The sequence below is a fragment of the Lepisma saccharinum genome, chromosome 1, assembly GCF_977018435.1.
Source record: "Lepisma saccharinum chromosome 1, izLepSacc3.1, whole genome shotgun sequence".
Classification (NCBI taxonomy): domain Eukaryota; kingdom Metazoa; phylum Arthropoda; class Insecta; order Zygentoma; family Lepismatidae; genus Lepisma; species Lepisma saccharinum.
The window spans coordinates 85,089,509-85,107,693 of NC_139229.1; the positions used below are offsets into that span (position 1 = coordinate 85,089,509).

Here is an 18,185-nt window from a genome sequence, read left to right on the forward strand (position 1 = left end):
AAAATCCATGGGTGTTAAATCACACGACCGTGGCGGCGAATTCACACATCCACGTCTTGAGATGATCCGGTCGCCAAACTTCTCCCTCAGCAAATCGAGCGTAGCATCAGCTGTGTGGCACGAAGCGCCATCCTGCTGGAACCACATGTTTTCAATATCTATGGTCTCACGTTCTGGCCACAGAAATTCGCGTAACATGGATCTGTAGCGGTTGCCATTGACGGTAACGGTTCTTCTCTCATCATCTCGAAAGAAATAAGGTCCAATGACGCCGCCACGCCATAAACCGCACCACACAGTGAGTTTTTCTGAATGCAATAACACATCGTGGACCACTCGTGGGTTCTTCTCGCTCCAATAACGACAATGTTGCGTATTGACGAAGCCATTAAGACCAGAATGCGCCTCGTCTGAGAAGATGATCAGCTTCCGACTGCTGTACGGCCCAATCAGCGAACTCACGACGCAATCTGTGATCGTTTGGCTTCAACTCTTGAGTCAATACAACTTTGTATGGATGCAGGCCCAAATCCTTTCGCAAGATTCGCCAAGTTGATGTCCCAAATAGCCGCAACCGTTGAGATCGTCTTGAAACTGACACATTCAGTCTGCGCACGCCTATGATTGCAATATTGTAGACTTGTATCTAAGCGTGTTTCATTAGCCTTCAAATGCGAGCTGCAGTGGATAGAATCTTTCGTTCGCAGTGTCGTGGTTTCTACCGAAAAGGGCATTTTATGTGTAGAGACGCGAACTAGAAGCGGACATGCAGTTTTATGTGGCATTCAAATCAGAAAACTTGTGCCCTCATCGGTAAACGAACTCAGGATTGTAGAGGTTGTGTTCAAGGCTCAGGCTGTAGTCGAAGGTATACGGCGGTATGTAAATAATGCACAAAAGCAATATCAACAACAATAAAATACAAAAACCTGCTGGACTGTTGCCTTTATGTTTAAATGCAATCATTAAAACAGGCGTTCAAATTTTTTCTTATTTTGAAAATGCCTTCTCTAATATGCCATCATCAGTAATATACCATGAATTACATTTTTTGTGGAAGTTACGAGGGATGATCGGGAAAGGAAATACAAAGCCTGTAAATTCCGTTAGGCATCATGAACCTCATGAAGCACTGAGATAAATACCTGAACCGGGTAGGAAACTATGGTGTGAAGTAGTGTATGAAGTATCCTTTCACGTGAGCCCGTTTGTATTCGTCTAATAAATACCTAACGGAATTTACAAGCTTTTTTCCCCGATCATCGCTCATAATTAACTTAATCCGTATATTTAATGGAAACATGGTCTCCACTTAAGGTTTCGCGAATCTTGGCGTATACCCTTTCAACATTTTGGAACTACAGCACTGAGAATATCTTTAACAGCAGTGGCGGCGTTTGGATTCCAAAACTAGGAGGGCAAAGCCAGTTTTCTTTCCCTCGTAGATAAGGTTTAGCATAGTGCGGGGGCAAAAGTGGCAAAAATTGGGGGGGACTGCCCCCCGCCCCCTAATCGCCGCCACTGTAGCAGATGACCAGGACTAGTTTCGGTTACCTCTACTAAACAGATATATATCTTAATGTACTCTTACAAGAGTGATGGCCGAAATCGTGAATGGAAATTTGAGGTAAATGCCTCATTTCTGCGTTTACTTATTCAAGTAGTAATAATAAAGTATTTACGCACTACCTCCTACGTTTTCTCTTCCATAATAGACGAGATTGATGCTCCAATTCTCGAGGGTGCTACTGTTGCTATGGGAACTGATAGACAATCCCGCTAGTGGAAGCGAAGTGTCGCCTCAGGTTGTCGTGGACTTCGCCGAAACCTCTCCCGGATCTCTGAAGCATTTTTGGAGAAGCACTGGCTTGTGGTAAGTCTTGGTTCGTGGACTAAACTTATGCAGATGAGATGTCGAATAAATCGATATCGTAATTATTATCTACGGATATTTATATATTTTTGCCTTCATAGTTACCATTTGAAACGGTTTTGAAGCTGAATCTAGCATTTAGCATTGGTAGGTATTGTCACTTCTGTAACCACTGACATTATCATTTCCTTCGGTATTACATTTTTATTGTTATGTACACATTTTGTATATACATTTTTATTGTTATGGCCATTGACAGATTTTTCATTAGATTAGCAGCCTCGTTGACCTTGGAATAGCTTCTGACATTAATATAATATTAATATTGCGTGACTTTTTGTGTTTTGAGTTAATTTTTAAGTCCACTTTATTTATGCACAGAAAGGCTAATAGGGTCTGGACATACAGTTCACAGTGGGGATCCAAACTAGTGTGCCTCCAGCGGGACCCTTTGATAACAAGGAGACAGTGGCGGCGATTAGGGGGCGTGGAGGGAGGGGGTCAGTTGCTCCCCACTTTTTGCTTCCTATTGTCTACAAAGAGAAAGTAATCTGTCCTTGCCCTCCCTGTTTTGACACACAATCGCCGCCACTGCAAACCTACGACGTTACCATTAGGCTATCGAGGAGGCCTGACATTAATTTTGCCACCATTTCGATTGATATAGTCACTAAGATTTTTCATTGCATCTGCATTCCAATATACATTGATGTAGCCACTGACATTAACAGGGTGTCTACAAATTTGTAAATACAAGATTTCCTGAGTTTTTCAGGTTTTCCAGACCAAGTCATTAGAACTATTTCTGTATTTAAACATGTACTTAGGAAGGTTACTATATTTTAACTAAACACCACACTCAGAATCCCTCTTACCCAAATTTTTAGAAAATTCGCTTCACATGTTAAATGTAATAAGAAGGAAAACTGAACACAAATTGACTTTTGCATAGGATCATCAGGGGCGAGATTAGTAATACTTGCGATGCATTGGTAAACAGAGAATTCTTCGTTAATAAAAAAAACATAACAATTATAGCATAAATAATACATAATTAGAGTAAAATTAGTAATATATGTATTTATCCTAATATCAATCAAACATAACACAAACATTGGAACAAGAAAGTGGCAAATGCAAATAGCCACTTACTGTAATAGATTTCTACTTTACAATAGTTTAAAAAATTACCCTCTTTTCCTGCCTAGAGTATTTCATATAGAATTTCTACTGTAACTACTGATAATACTAAATAAATAAAACTGAAGTATAGTTTGCCCACAACAAATAATAATTTTAAAAATTGCTTGTCCTTTCTTTGCTTGTTCAAAAACATACCATTAGTGCACTCTACACAAAAATGTTGATTTTTCCAGAAACACAGTAAATTTCCCTAACATTTCCAGAAAAAGTTAATTCCCTGGCTTTTCCAGGATTTCCAGACTAGTAGACACCCGATTAATGCCTTTCCCATTGATTTTGGAACTTTAATTGGCATTGACATTTTCATTGATCGGTAATTTACTAGACCCGTTTGTCAGATGTCTTGTTTTCTGTTGCAGCCCCCCTGAACCGCATCAAGAAGCAGAGAAGTTTCTTCTGAGCCAGGACGAAAAACTGAATTTGGCTCTCATTGGTGCATTACCTCAAGGATCCATAGAACAAGTCAGGATTCATTGGCTGCTGAATTTAGTTAAAGTACGGTAAGAATTTGTAAATTATTTGAAGGGCTTGGGTGTAAAACATGGTAAGTGACATTTTACAAAGTAAAATGTGTCATCATTCAATTTTAGAGTGAAATTGCCATGCCATACAATTTGCATTGGACTCAGTGAAGCCTTCTGAAATTGATAAACACAACACGAAAACAATTTATCTACAGTATAGTTTGTAATAACCTTTTTCCTTAATGAACTCGGAAATGATCAAAATTTCACTTACCATGTTTCACACCCGAGCCCTTCATTTATAAGTAAAATAAAAGTAACCACTACTCTTTTTTTTTTTTTTGGTTGTTGACTGGAACCAATGTATGATCAAGGGTTTCAGGTGCCTATTCGTGGCGCCTCCCTTCCCAACTTTCTCATAACTACTACACAATCAAGCAGTGTATAGAGGTGTCAACCATAGGCGTAGCTAGAACTTTATATTTGGGTGTGCACAAAGAAAAAAAAATGAGGTCTTGTACCTTTTTAATAGCATATTTTGCAACACAATCACTTGGCTCTTTTACTGCACTGATGTTTGTAAAGGAATATAAAATCACTAAATGACAGTGTTGAAAATTTCTGAATATATGTAGTAGAAAAAAATAAAATTGCATAGAAATTACACACACACAAAATGTTCATAAATGTTACAAGCAAATACATCAAAATACACGTAATCTATAACAAGAGACATCTGTCAAAAGGTACAATGTTCTTAAACTCATCAATAACTTCATTTACATCAATAGAATAGACTAAGCTTTTTCCTGTTCCACAAATAGCAAGAGCAGGGCTTCCAATCTATCCTGCTTCTGAGTTGCTCTTAATTTAGTTTTAACTTGGGTAAGCCTGGAGAAAGCTCTCACACACGTGCAGCTTTTGTGACAGGTATAGAAGAAAGGCGCTGAAGTACAGAGTAGAATGCAGTAAATATCTTCTTTTTCCAATGACATCAAAAAATCACCCATTTCATCAGCGATAATGCACACGTTTGTACCAAGTAATGATATTTTCAACAAACTGCTGCTTATTTTCTCTATTATTGAAATATCTATATTTAATTCTCTTTGATAAAGCAGCCCATTAGGGTGTGCCTAGGCACACCCGGCACACCCCGTAGCTACGCCTATGGTGTCAACACTTCAAACCAAGAAATGAGCTATTAGCTAGTTAATGGTAGCTTCAGCTCAGAAAAATTTACTATTTTTCCTTTAGTTGTTGGTACACTTACTACTTGATTTTAATAAATAAATAAGAATCCTATGTTCAATTTAGAATTATTATGGTTTTTGTTTTTAATTTTAGCCAGGACGAAGATGGAAACCCTGCTTTCAACTACACGTACCTCGACGAACTGGTTGACTGGTTGTGGGTACACAATTTACAGCCGGGTTTTGAAATCATGGGGAATCCTTCTGAGTACTTCGATGACTTTGAGAACGAATCCCAGGTGTTGCAGTGGAAACAACTAGTCAGAAGTATCGCCAACAGGTACATTGGTTAGTATGCTTTCTAAGTTCGCTTCCCTTGATTTCATTAAAAATACGCCGGCCTCCGTGGCGGAGTGGTTAGCACATCGCGTTAAAATGCCAAGGGTCCCGTGTTCGAATCCAGGCCTGGGCATGGGTGTTCTTTGTGATGGTTCATTAGCATTTTCATCACATCATCACTCATCCTCATCTTCACTATTAATCAAAAGTGTTAGAAAAGCGAAGTAAAATATATCAGATCAATTCTTTAAGATCACAGTTTAACTTGGATTTCTATTATAAAAGGGAGGATTCCTGCTTCTTCTCCTTCAATCCAACTCACTACAAATGTACCCCCCCCACACACACTAAGTGTGGTGGGGGGGGGGCGAGGGGAGTCAGTTGCATCCCTACTTTTTGCCACTTTTGTCCTCGCACTATGCTAAACCTTATCTACCAAGGGAGATTAAACTGTCCTTGCCCGCCAACCCAGTTTTGGAACCCAATCGCCGCCACTGCACACACATTATCACGCGCATACACGAAATAAAAAATAATGAATAACCAAAGCACGTTACACATTTCCAATAGTAAGACTTATCCAGACAATAGAAATTAATTATTATGTCCTTCTGTGTTTGATTTCAAGGCATTGCTGATCAAAATAGATGAACTGAAGCTATCCAATTTCACCCTTATGAATAAAGACAAAATGCACTGATTTTTCATCGACCACAAGTGTTCGTGTTGCTGGTGATGTATTTGTTATGTATGAGGACAGAACGCGTCTCACTAATTTTGTAAACATACACTGAAGGAATTAAGTTATAGCTAATATGATACTTGTTACTGTGAATTGAATGTAATTTCAAATTTTTATATCCTTTTAGGCGCATATGGTTTGGAATATGTGTCTCGGTGGCGATTTGAAAGCTGGAACGAACCAGATCTTAAAGGATATAACGTGATGAATTTCACCTTAGCAGGTAATTAAACGATAAGAGAACGTTATAAAAATATATTTTTGTAAAAAAATGCAGATACAATTTAGAGTTGTAAACAGACAGAGGCAGCCGAAGTAGCCACCGAATTGTTCGAGTGAAGGGCGTAGGAGTACAAAAAACTTTTAATATTTTCTACTATGAGGAACGAACACGGCTTGAAGAGGGGCCAACAGTGTTGCAAGCTTCATTTTGCTGCCTTCGCTTTTTTTTGTTTAACTTGCTTAAACAGAAAAAAAAGTAGTAATATACTTGTTTTGCTCCTTATCAGCATGCTACAATCCTAAGCTTCTACTAGAGCCCTAATGTGGCATTGAAGATATGAGTGTCTTGAGGGACCTAAAACAGAATGAACAGAGTATTAAGTATAATGCATTGACGATTTTTTTTATTTATTAACTTCCAATACTTCACTCGGGCATCTTTCTTCGGAGCTATTATACATTGTTCTGTTTACGTTGCAAATACAAAAATCTTACTGCAGAATTGTATGATATTCTAGGGTTTATCAATTACTACGAAAGCACATCGGAGGGGCTAGCGCTGGCTCACCAATCCTTGAAGTTCGGTGGCCCCGCAGGCCTGTTCAAGAAACGAACCCGTCATCCCCTCTGCTGGGGCCTTTTGAACCACTGCGCTAGGAATTCGACGAGGCTGGATTTCATCTCGTTCCACAAGAAAGGCGACGGCTTTGCGTCATCTATTGTGCAGAAAGATGTGGCATTAATCGAACAACTGAGAAGGGATTTTCCCGAGCTTCGAGCCATACCAGTTGGAAACGAGTAAGTTTCTGGAGTTTTAGTATTGCTTCACCCAGAATGTTCTATTTTTTGCGAGAATAAAACCTTTGTAAATTTTTGCAGATTGTTCTTGCGATTACCAACTTTTCTGTTAGATTTTCAATTAAAAATCAATTTCTGCTTTTGCCAATACATTCTATTATGTTTACAAAAGCACCGTTGTAATGCTGCGTTTGTGTACAGAGGGAGCTAAAACAATAATTTTTAAAATTATAATCAAAACGTGTTTTAAGCGTAAGATATCTTTATTCTCAATGCGTTTTCAATTTTATGAAAATTTGCTATCACAAAGGTTAACTCATAAAAATAAATGCTCTTATTCGTTTGATGATTGGAAGAACACATTTATAAGTATTCATCTATGAAGGTGTACATTGCCATTTCTTTTAAACTGATTTTACGTAGTTTAAAATTCAAATGTAGTTTAAACTTTATATTCATGCGTTCTTATCAACGCTATTATTTTTTTATTTTATTTACTTAACGTTTCACATACATTACTGAATGATCATTTTACACAGCATAAAAACAACAAAGCAAGCACGATACAAGATATCACAGAAAAAATTAAATAGTTACACATGCATTCTTAACGATTGTGTTCTGGCAAAAACTGTCAATATTTGGAAGCCTATAGTAAAGAGACCGCTGTAGAAGGAAGGGCCTTGTAGTGGGATTGTGAAAGAGCTTTACGTTGCCGGTTGACATAATTGAATACACGATGCATATTATTATATTACCCATGTACTTGTACAGTCAACGACAAAGATAATGGTAAGCAAATTGCCCATCAATATATTCATTACATTTATTCAACATCCAGTGTTGTTTTAAAGAATTGAATTCTGTGGATGAAAAGCAAAGCAGATGTTGTGCTCTACCAATTAACATTTCAATTCATGATCTAATCACATTGTGGAAAACAGACCGAATGCAAATGATGGTGGACAATCGCCTTCTATTTCCTTTGCCATTGAGTGTACAGTACATAACCTCTATAACCTAATTATGTTCATATTGTCGTAGTGAGGCAGACCCATTGACAGGGTGGTCCAAGAATGCCTCGTGGAGAGCCGACGTCACTTATGCTGCGATGGTGGTTCAGGTGATCGAGCAACATCAGCGGACTCTAGTGGAAGGCAAAGGAGAGACGTTGGAGGTTCTAAGCAACGACAACGGCTTCCTCAACTACCACCCCTTCTACTTCACTCAGCGGACCCTCTTGACCAGGTAGGCATCAAGGTGGTTGGGTGGGTACTGAATGTTCAGGATATTCAAAGAATAGGAACGGATCACGTCATCACGAGAGGCAAGAGTAATAGTACATTCATTTCACAATATTTTGCAATTAATTTTAATTATTCTTGGAAAGCCATAACAGGAAAACTCTGTTCGGAAAGTTTCTTTTAAAAAGTAATCGACTTACAGTCACAGTTACTCATTTTAGAAAGTATTTCAGTTACATTTACTAAATCTTGAAAAAAATGACTGTAATTTACTATTAGTTACTTTCCTTTCGATTTTTTAAAAACATAATATACCCAATACACCGATGATCGTTAATTGTAATAAAATATACATGTGTTTTATTCATGTCTTTGGTACATAATAAAAGTACTGTAATTTTATTTCGAAAAGTAGAACAAAACACTGAAGTCTTCAACTGCAATTAGAAATGATAAATTGCTATAGAGTCTGGATGCTCTAAATTTAACATGCAACGATGTCTAGTTTCCTTGAATTTCTCGATTCCACGAAAATTTCACCCTTAGCATCCAGAGAAGACACAATTTGAAACAGGGTTGCCAAATTTATCTCTCCTCTCAAGTTAACATTTAAGTGTTGTAAAGTAGCTGTACAAATAACTGTTGGTAATGTTACTTCTATTGCAGAAAGTAACTCTGTTTTAGTTACAGCTGCTTACTTTTAAAAGTAGCTAGTTACGGTTGAATTCCTCAAAAAGTAACTTATTTGTGACTGCCTTACTTGTAACTAGTTACTTCCAAATAATGACAAAGACACCCTAGAGCTGCTGCTTTGTGTGATTTCGTGATGGACTTCTGCCTACGTCACACGAAATTTCCCGAACACAAAAAAGTAAATCTACCTTGCTGAAGCGCAATCAGTACAAGAGAGGTTAGGTGGTTTTAGACAAAACAAGGGCTACATATACTTGGTCTTACATTTAATACAGAATCACTATGAATTGGAAATAACATATCTCCTTTACTTTCAGATTCCAAATGAACAATACAGACCCTCCACATCTGCAGTTTTTCAAAAAGCCTGTTTATGTTGCCATGGCAATGCTATCTCTACTGGGGGACGAGCAGCTGAATGTGACACTGGACAAGAAGGATTACAGGTGAGCTTACATCTGCGTTGTCTCTTTTACATTGGGGAGGGGGGGTACTGCCCCCTGTTTATGAATACGTTAGATCAGTTTTGAGATACGCCTGACTGGCCCACTGATTAACATTTTTTTATTTCAGGTGGAAATGTGTGTGTGTGTAACGAATGCAAGCGAGACAAGACTAGTTGTGTGTAGTTCTCCAAAAAAAAAAAAAAAAGCTTTGTTTTAACTGAACTTTGTTGGTTAATTGTGACCGGATAGTTTAAAGTGGGATTCTTCACCGGAGAACGAACCCAGAACTCTTTGATTACAAGGCTATAGCGTTAGTCTGTACCTATGCTATGGAGGAGGTCCCCCTATTTCGTTCCCAATCCTCATTTTCTTCTTATCTTCGCTGCAATTCGAATAATTTCATAGTCCACACTAAGCGAATATATCTGTTTCCATTGATGAAAAGTTTCCTCTATCAATCTACATTTTTTTTTAAAAAAAAAATACCCAGTTCGACCTTCACAGGGTTTTCTCCCTAACATTTGCCATTTATAACCGAAATCGGTTGAAAGCACCTGCCACATTTTCCTTTGGTGCCCCCTCCTACTCCCGGCTCATTAGTCGTGGCCTTGAATAACGTAGGGTGGAAAACGGCACGGTTCTGCGCTCTCTGGCTGGTTCCACTCGAAAATGATCCGCTAGAGGCGCTGGTGTTGGACCCGGTGCTTGGTATTCGTCTGCTTATAATGGAAGTAAATGGAGTTTTCGCTGCAAAGTCTGATTCTTTTACATGAAGCATTTCTATGAATGTGATAATTGCTATGGTATTTGGTACAGTGGTCGCGAAGATATTAACGAACATTCTAGACAGTCGACCACGTCATGTTATCGTCATACTTTCGTTAATAATACGGGAGAAAAAAACACGCGTGGAATGCTCTTGTGTATGTTCATTATTATTATCATCATCATTATCATCATTTCTTTTAAAGATATACACACTGAAGCATTTGTATTTTTTATATTTACTGTCTCTTTTCTTCCGCTTTAAACTAATCGCGGCGATGATGATAATGAGGATTGCATGAAACGACAAGGGGAACCCCTCTAAACTTTCTTAGTGCCATCGACATGAGTGTAAGGAAACTTTCAAACCAATGAGACAAGCGACACGGGATGTTCACACTGTCACACTAGTGACACACACTTCCGGACTGTAAAATAGCATTCATTGCACATGAGGGTCCAAACAGCAAACGACACGTTCATATGTCGTATTCGCGTGCTACTTGTTACTTCGGTCGGAAAGCTCCTTAAAGAAAGGGTGCTGAGACCGAAGCGACGCGCTACAGGGGGAGTTCCCAACTAAGTGACAAGCGACATGGTGCCTGCCTTCAGTCTATTGGCAAGCGTTCGCTGCTAATTGTGTGAACAACAGATAGGCGACACTATAAACCGCACATTACAACAACAGATCTAGGCGACACGATAAGCCACACGTATCGCTTTGTCGCTTGCGCGTCGCTCAAACTGTGCCATTTCCTCAATAGCTTCCAACATGTTGCCGTGGTTTGTTGTTCACGCATGCGCAATGGAATGAGTGTATTGCTTTAGGGAGATTGTGCACCAAAGCGACAAGGGGCACACAACACTTATCGCTTGAGGATTTCACCAACCGAACGCTGGCTTGTGCTTCCCGTCATGCCGCTACGATGTGAAATGTTGCTCTTGATTAGCTCGTTTCCAAGCAACATGTGTCGCTTCGGTATGAAAGTTGCCTTGGACCGAAGGACCCGTGTCGCTTTGGTGTGAAATCCTCGTATCGTTTGTCGCGTGTCGCTTTGGTGTAAAATCTCCTTGAGGAAACGGTGCAGTCAGAGCTTGTGTCCCTACGGTTCGAAAGGCTGCATTGATTACGGACTGCTCGCTTCCAAGCGACACTTGTGGTTTGTCGCCTCGGTATGAAATATCTCTCAGGATACTATTATATTCTAATAACATAGAAAAATAAAACTCTAGTACACAATCCAACACCTGACGTCCGGAATCTCTTTGCGATGTTTCTTCTTGTGTTACGCATGCTATTTACATGTATTTATTAATTTTATTTTACTTTTCTTTCCAAATTAATGTCATTTCGTGACTGCAAATCACTCCACAAATATAACTGTTTCCATCAATTCACTTACCGCCTTTCTAGACAAACAAATATACACAATATATTAAAAAAACAAAAACTAAACCGCATTGCTTTCATAACAAAATTAGCACCTGGTCCGATCGCAGTGCCATCTATGTTTGTCATCTGTCTGGGGAACTAGTTTCTTTGGTCGTTTTCCACACTACGTTATTCAAGGCGCTGTAGTTCAACGGAGAGCTCACTGGAATTTTTGCCGGGTTGCCCGGTCAGGAAAAGTAAAAAAAGAATCGACATTTTCAAGAGTAAAATTAAATAATTAGTTTTCGGAACTTTGATGCAGTAAATGAAAACATGTAACAGTGGTTTACTAGGAACACCCTTTCTCAGTACTCAGGTAAAATTTGAAGAAAATTCTGTCTAACGCTTCTCCAGATAAACCTGACCAGGTTATTCCATAAGCTTACACACGCTTGGTGAGGAAATGGTAAAATCTTCGACGGCCTTAAGCTCATTAACATATCAGTTATCCCTTTTAATTTACAATTACGTTAAACACAATGCATATAATCTACGTGTAAAAATAATTAGACAGTCACTCCTTGCCGTATGTTTAAAAAAAGTCGTACAATTTTAACCAATAGCAGAGACTGTCTGTGTCGATCTCGGTTTCGTCTCCACAAATCTCGAAGGATTTGCTCTCGTCTCGTTTTTTAAATGGCGAGGTCCCGGTCTCGTAAGTGTGGGCAAAGCTCGATCTTTTAAGATGAAAATTTGCAGTTCACTCTGCCTTCTGTCGGGAATCGATTCGAATAGTTAGGACCTTTAATCTTTGCAGCGCATGGTTAATGCAGCACATTATCTCTACTTCGAAATAATCTTACTTCAACCTCTTGCCCACCCACACAAGAAATCTCAAACACTAATAATCATTGTAACATTGGCAGTGGATATAGAAGCACAAAGGGGAAGGGGGTGACAGAGGGAAGCATGGAGAGTGAGGACAAAGAAATAGGGAGAAGGATTGGTTTTTCTTTGCTTCACTTTTGGTCACGTTTGGCTAATCGCCAAGTGAAAGATAATAAGAAGACAATGGTGAAACGACAATTACAAACATGTATGGACAAGACAGAAGATTATACTGACCGTCTATCCAGAAACTAGAATCTACTTAGTTAGTCTGCAAAATGCAGTCCAGGTTGTACTACATGGAAAAGAGATTGACGTACTCATATAGGTAGGAAAGGTCGAGAGAAAGATGTAGTAGGAAGAAGAAGAAGGAAAGCAAGAGAGAAAGATAAAGAGAACGGATATACGTAAAAGTAGACAGAGAAACAAAAACGAGGAGGTAGGTGGAAGAAGAGATAGCAAGATGGGCTAATGGAGACTGAACCTTCAGTTTAAAGTGGAATCCAAACCACTGTTTGCTTCCACCAGGTATCGAACCCGTGACCTGTTGAGTACAAGACGACGAGTTACTACTACGCTATTGTGGATCCCCCTAAGGAGAATTCACACCGAAGTGACATGCGACACGTGTCGCTTGATGATTTCACCAATCGAACGCAAGCTACTGCGACCTGCCATGCGGCTACGGTGTGAAACGTTGCTGATGATTGACTCGTTTCCAATCGGCATGTGTCACGTGCCGCTTCGGTACACCAAAGCTACAAGTGTCGCTTGAAAGCGAACCATTAGTAATCAACGCAACCTTTCAAACAGAAGCAACACGGCAAGGTTCACTTGTCGCTTGTCGCTCGAACTGGGCCGTTTTTTCACTACCGCGCATCATGCCGCCTCGTGCTGTTGTTCGCGCATGCGCGGTGAATGTTTCCTTTAAATTGAATGAGTTCGTGTCGCTTGCCGCTTCGGTGTGAATTCTCCGTGTCTCTTGTCGCTTGTAGCTTGCCGCTTTGGTGTGAAATCTCCGTCAGAGAGCAAAAGGAATATAGAAGAAAGGAAGGAAAGATAAAAGATGAAAGGAGAGAATAAGTAGACTGAGAAAGATAAATAAATGGATGGTGAGAGAATGAAAAATAGAAAAACAGATGGAAGGCAGAGAACGAAGAACAAACAGGTCGTGAAAAAATCCTAACAATCACGAATCCCGATTTTTCTGGCGTCGCCACTCACTGCAGTGAAACGTGCAATCTCAGTCGATTGAAGAGGCAATGTTCGGGGCTTGTTTTATTAGGGTAGTTAACAGGGCAAACAGGCACGTATGATCAAATGTATTTGAGAGAAATCGCAGGATATTGACTGAAGAGCAGGTGGTGGACGAGACTCGCGTTTTAGGCCGGATGCATCACCGATTAATGCAACAACATGCTCATGTTGAGAGCATTGGATTGGGGCAAACATTGATCTCAAATAGTGCTCAACGTACGAACACTCCCTCCACTGTTGGCAAAGGAACATTCTCCCTTATAACTTCAGTTTATATTTACAATGGCAATAATACAATATGTGCTAGAACTGATTGATTTCTTTTATTTTACTTCGCTCTTCTGCCACTTTTGGCTAATGGGGCTGTTCATTGCCAAACTTTTCCGCTAGAGGCGCCACCCCTGTTATGTCCCTAAATAATTTCGTTAGTCATCTGGTTGCCCTAAGCTTTACACTGGAGCGTGATAGGATGGCTATTTAAACGTTATTTTCAACGAAGGTAAGAATTTCTCGTATAAATCGATAACAAAAATGTGTTTAACAAAAATTATCTTAATTATGTAGCAAGTCATAAGTTTCCGAAAATTACATTCTCCTGAACCTAAGAATTAATATATTAAAGCGCAACGGCAGGGTAGCTCAGACGGGCTAAATATGGTATGTTTATGCACAAAGAACACTAAACTTGACATAATTTTGGTCGTCCCTAGCTGCCATGGGTTTATAATACAAAAACTTAGATTTTTACAGTACGCTTTTATGTTTCCTCTTGTTGCCACTTGCGAGTATGTCGTATCGTACCCAAGGTATTGGGTAAGAAGTATAAAGTCTTAGCATAGCAGGTATCAGAGAAAGGAATGCTGAATAAGTAATCAGGCAAAGGTTGGGTGATTGACTTGGAAGGCGTATGTGGCACGAGTGTTGGAATTGTCAGGAGGTGTGATCAGTTGGCGAGAATACGAGAGAGAGTAAGGTCTGCGGATTGTGAGAGAGAAGCAAAGTGGGGAACGACTATTGGACGATGGTGTGTGACAAGAGAGAAGTGATAGTTGAGAGGACAAGCTAGGAACAATCTCCATATATTTGTAAGGCAAGTAATATCCTTTCCTTAACCAATCCATATCGGTTCAGTCATGGAGAGTATAAAACCCATATTTAATCTAAGCTAATTTCTATCGCCATTCCTTTAAAAGGTAACCTCTTGCATTTATCACATTCAGGCCAAGCGAGTGATAACCATCTGAGAGATGAATGAGGAATAGCTACGTCACCCAATTCAATCTAGAGGTTCTTGGTTCGATCCCAAACGCAGCATGGGAGTTGCGTTACGATGTGTAATTCAACGGCGGGAGTAGGAATCGGAGAAACTCAATAAATTACATAGAAGAAATGTATTAAGTGAGTAAGCGCATAAAATTTATTGTACACTATGCCCTATCCGATAACTTAATATTAACATATGTTTTCTTTGTATTAGGCATACGTCCCCCCCGTATTTTCTTTCTTTTTGTTTTGGGTTACAACAATTTTAAAATTATAATTGCTTCCCTAGAGGTTGCGAGACATGAAGCAGAATATAAAATATTTTTGTAATAAGTATTCTTCTCGATAAGTATGTATGAATAAAATAGTTCTCATATTTACTAGCTATGAGAAAAAGTATGATATCACGTAAAAAATGGAGTCCGTTATTAATAACAACTGAAGACTAAAATTGGTAAACGCTCTAAGTGCCACAATAATTCAAACACCGTTTTCCACGTTAAACTGTGAAATGTGCCATGCTTTATAATGTGGTAAACGTCAAATGTGGCTGGTAGCCCTCTAAGTAGTTCAAAGGGCGTGTAAAGATAAAGAGGTCACTTGTGTGAACGTTCTTACGGGCTGATGTGCGGAACGATGTGATTTCCCAACACTTTGGCTTTTGGCACTTACAACGTTTACCACTTTTAGTCCTCAACTATAAAAATAAAAGTACAGTCGCGTCGAATTATTATGTATTATTCTTTACCAGATTCACAAGAAAAAAGCACTTAAATTGTGAAAATTTCAAGTGACGTAAACAAGTGCTGTGCAAATTTAAAAGCTTTTTTGAGTTGCGATATATTTTCTGTTGTTGACGATCGTCTTATCAAAATTCTTAGTTTCACAGCACTGATTATTTATCTATTACTTTCCGTCATAATTTCTGAGGTTAAGATGAAATTAAACTTGCAATTTAATGTAATAGCAGCACGTTCAGCGTCAAATTCCCCATGTATTTAAATGGGAGACCAATTGCCCATCAAAAGCGTGGGAACACAACAGGGGTGCTGCCACCTACAATAGTTTGCTTTGACCAGGCCCATTCTGAACATGAGAATAAATGGGGTTAAGATAAAATTGATGTAAGGACAACCGCAAATACACATGGACACGATACAACGTAACCCCGAGAAAGGATTATACTAGCTGTGGGTTTACACGTCAGAGTCTCGTTTGTCTGCAAACTGCAGTCAAGATTGGCTAATCGCGATGATGAGGATCGGTGATGATATAATGAAATTGATGAAGGGACACTCACGAAGAATAGCCATGTCCAGGTCGGGATTCGAACCCGGGATGCTTGGTAGAGCTTTAGGATAGGAAGAGAGAGATGCTTGCATGGATCAACAAGGAGACAATGCAATACGTGGGGGATGCTTATGCAAATCATCATAGCTGGGGGGTGCTTTACTGAACTGGGGAATAGCATCCACCGTTTCCCCCTTCGACCACCGATCGAATCAATATCATGACAGTGATGTAAAAAATATATGAAGTTTCCTTTAACACAGGCACGTAGCCAAGGGGAGGACTAAGGGGGCTGAAGCCCCCCAAAATCCTTCAAATATCTGATTTTCATAGTGTATAGTGTGGTAATTAATGTTACTTCCTTAGCAAGATTAAACATTAGATCGAGAAAAATTTAGTGTATAATAGAGGAACCAATTTATATTTTTATATTCTGCCACTTAATCCAAAGAATAAATGGATTCACAGCTCCCAAAATTTATAGTTTTCTTTGCGAGAGGTCACACAATATAAACGTTTTGAGCAAAATTTGCCCCTAACTTTTAAAGCCCTGAAAGTTAATAACAAAGTACAATAACTATGAATTTCAGTACAATAATAATCCAACGATAAAGTTGGATTAAAATTGTTTTTTGGCAACGCCAGTGCTGATAAGGGATGAGTCCCCCAGAAATAAAATCCTGGCTACGGGTCTGCTTTAACACAAAGCTTCAGATAACCTTTATTATTGAATGTAAGGTGTATTCCGCAAATATGTTCGCGAGGCTCTATTCACAGGACTTTTTTATTCAGGAAAGCATCTGTAGAAATGTACATACACACCTATCCTACTCGTACTTGGAAAACTGAACACCTCTTTCTTCTTTCCCCAACAATTCTAGTAGAGCAGTGTCCCCGGTTCACAAACCGAAAATGGGGCTCCGTGGGGCTCGCAGTGTTGCCAACTCCTCACTCGAAAAAATCACCAAGGTTTTTGTTTTTGGGTATAACCTTAACTCAAGCAAGAAGCTGGCAACACTGCAAGAAAGCCTCAAGCAGTGTTGCCAACTCCTCACTCGAAAAAATCACCAAGGTTTTTGTTTTTGGGTATAACCTAACCTCAAGCAAGAAGCTGGCAACACTGCTTGAGGCTTTCTCGCAGTGTGGCCAACTCCTCACTTGAAAAAATCACCAAGGTTTGTTTTTGGGTCTAACCTAACCTAAAGCAAGGAGCTGGCAATACTGCTTGAGGCTCGCCTTGCAGCGTGGCCAGCTCCTCACTCGAAAAAATCACCAAGGTTTGTTTTTGGGTCTAACCTAACCTAAAGCAAGGAGCTGGCAATACTGCTTGAGGCTTGTTCTGCAGTATTGCCAACATCTCACTCGAAAAATCACCAAGGTTTTTATTTGGTCTAATTTAATTTAAAGCAAGGAGCTGGCAATACTGCTTGAGGTCTGCCTTACAGTGCATAAAGCAATTTGCCAACCTACTGGTACTTTTGCCATAGCTTTTTTTTACAAAAAAAAAGAGAGAAAGGAGAAAAAGAGAGAGAGGGAAGAGTTAAACAACCGACAGTATTACCAACACCTACCTACAGCTTTTTTTACTTGGCAAGGGCTATTTTGCTTGAGGCTTAGTCAATTTATATACTGACGTAACATACACACACTAGGCAAGAAGAGCCAGCAACAAATATATACTGCCGTAAAAGAGAGACGGATGGATGGATGGCAACACAGTATGTGTGTGCGTGTGTGTGTATAATATGTAGTATTATTAACTAGATTGTGTTGGCAACCCACCTACAACTAAAAAAGATAGAGATGCCAATGTTGCTGTAAGATGAAGAGAGAGACCTATCGTGACCTTTGTAAACCTCTCTTGGGGGAAACACGATGTGCTATACACACGTGCGCGCGCTGGCGCTTCTCATTATTTTCGTATTGTGACGCAAACAAACAAATAAATAATTGTTGTTTTTTAGGATGCCTGGCCCCTATAACCTCGCCAGGGTGCGTGGTGCCCAACCAAAAAAAAGTAAAAGGTTTTCTAACGGCTGCGGTTGTAGATTACCGCACCTCTGTAGGGTTTCACGTGTTTTTTTTTTTCCCCCAAACTTCCATGAAACCCTACAGAGGACCTCCGTAATGCAT

At 39.5% G+C, this 18,185-nt stretch overlaps 1 protein-coding gene across 1 annotated transcript in view; it reads left to right on the top strand.

Moving 5' to 3' along the window:
* Positions 1-18,185, top strand: part of Idua (alpha-L-iduronidase) — an 88,127-nt gene that overhangs the window by 1,992 nt on the left and 67,950 nt on the right. The window contains exons 2-8 of the mRNA XM_083117326.1: positions 1,716-1,873; positions 3,436-3,576; positions 4,888-5,081; positions 5,942-6,037; positions 6,555-6,834; positions 7,879-8,082; positions 9,089-9,217. Coding sequence (XP_082973452.1) covers positions 1,725-1,873; positions 3,436-3,576; positions 4,888-5,081; positions 5,942-6,037; positions 6,555-6,834; positions 7,879-8,082; positions 9,089-9,217 — 1,193 coding nt within the window. The 5' untranslated portion in view covers positions 1,716-1,724. The remainder of the gene's footprint in view (positions 1-1,715; positions 1,874-3,435; positions 3,577-4,887; positions 5,082-5,941; positions 6,038-6,554; positions 6,835-7,878; positions 8,083-9,088; positions 9,218-18,185) is intronic.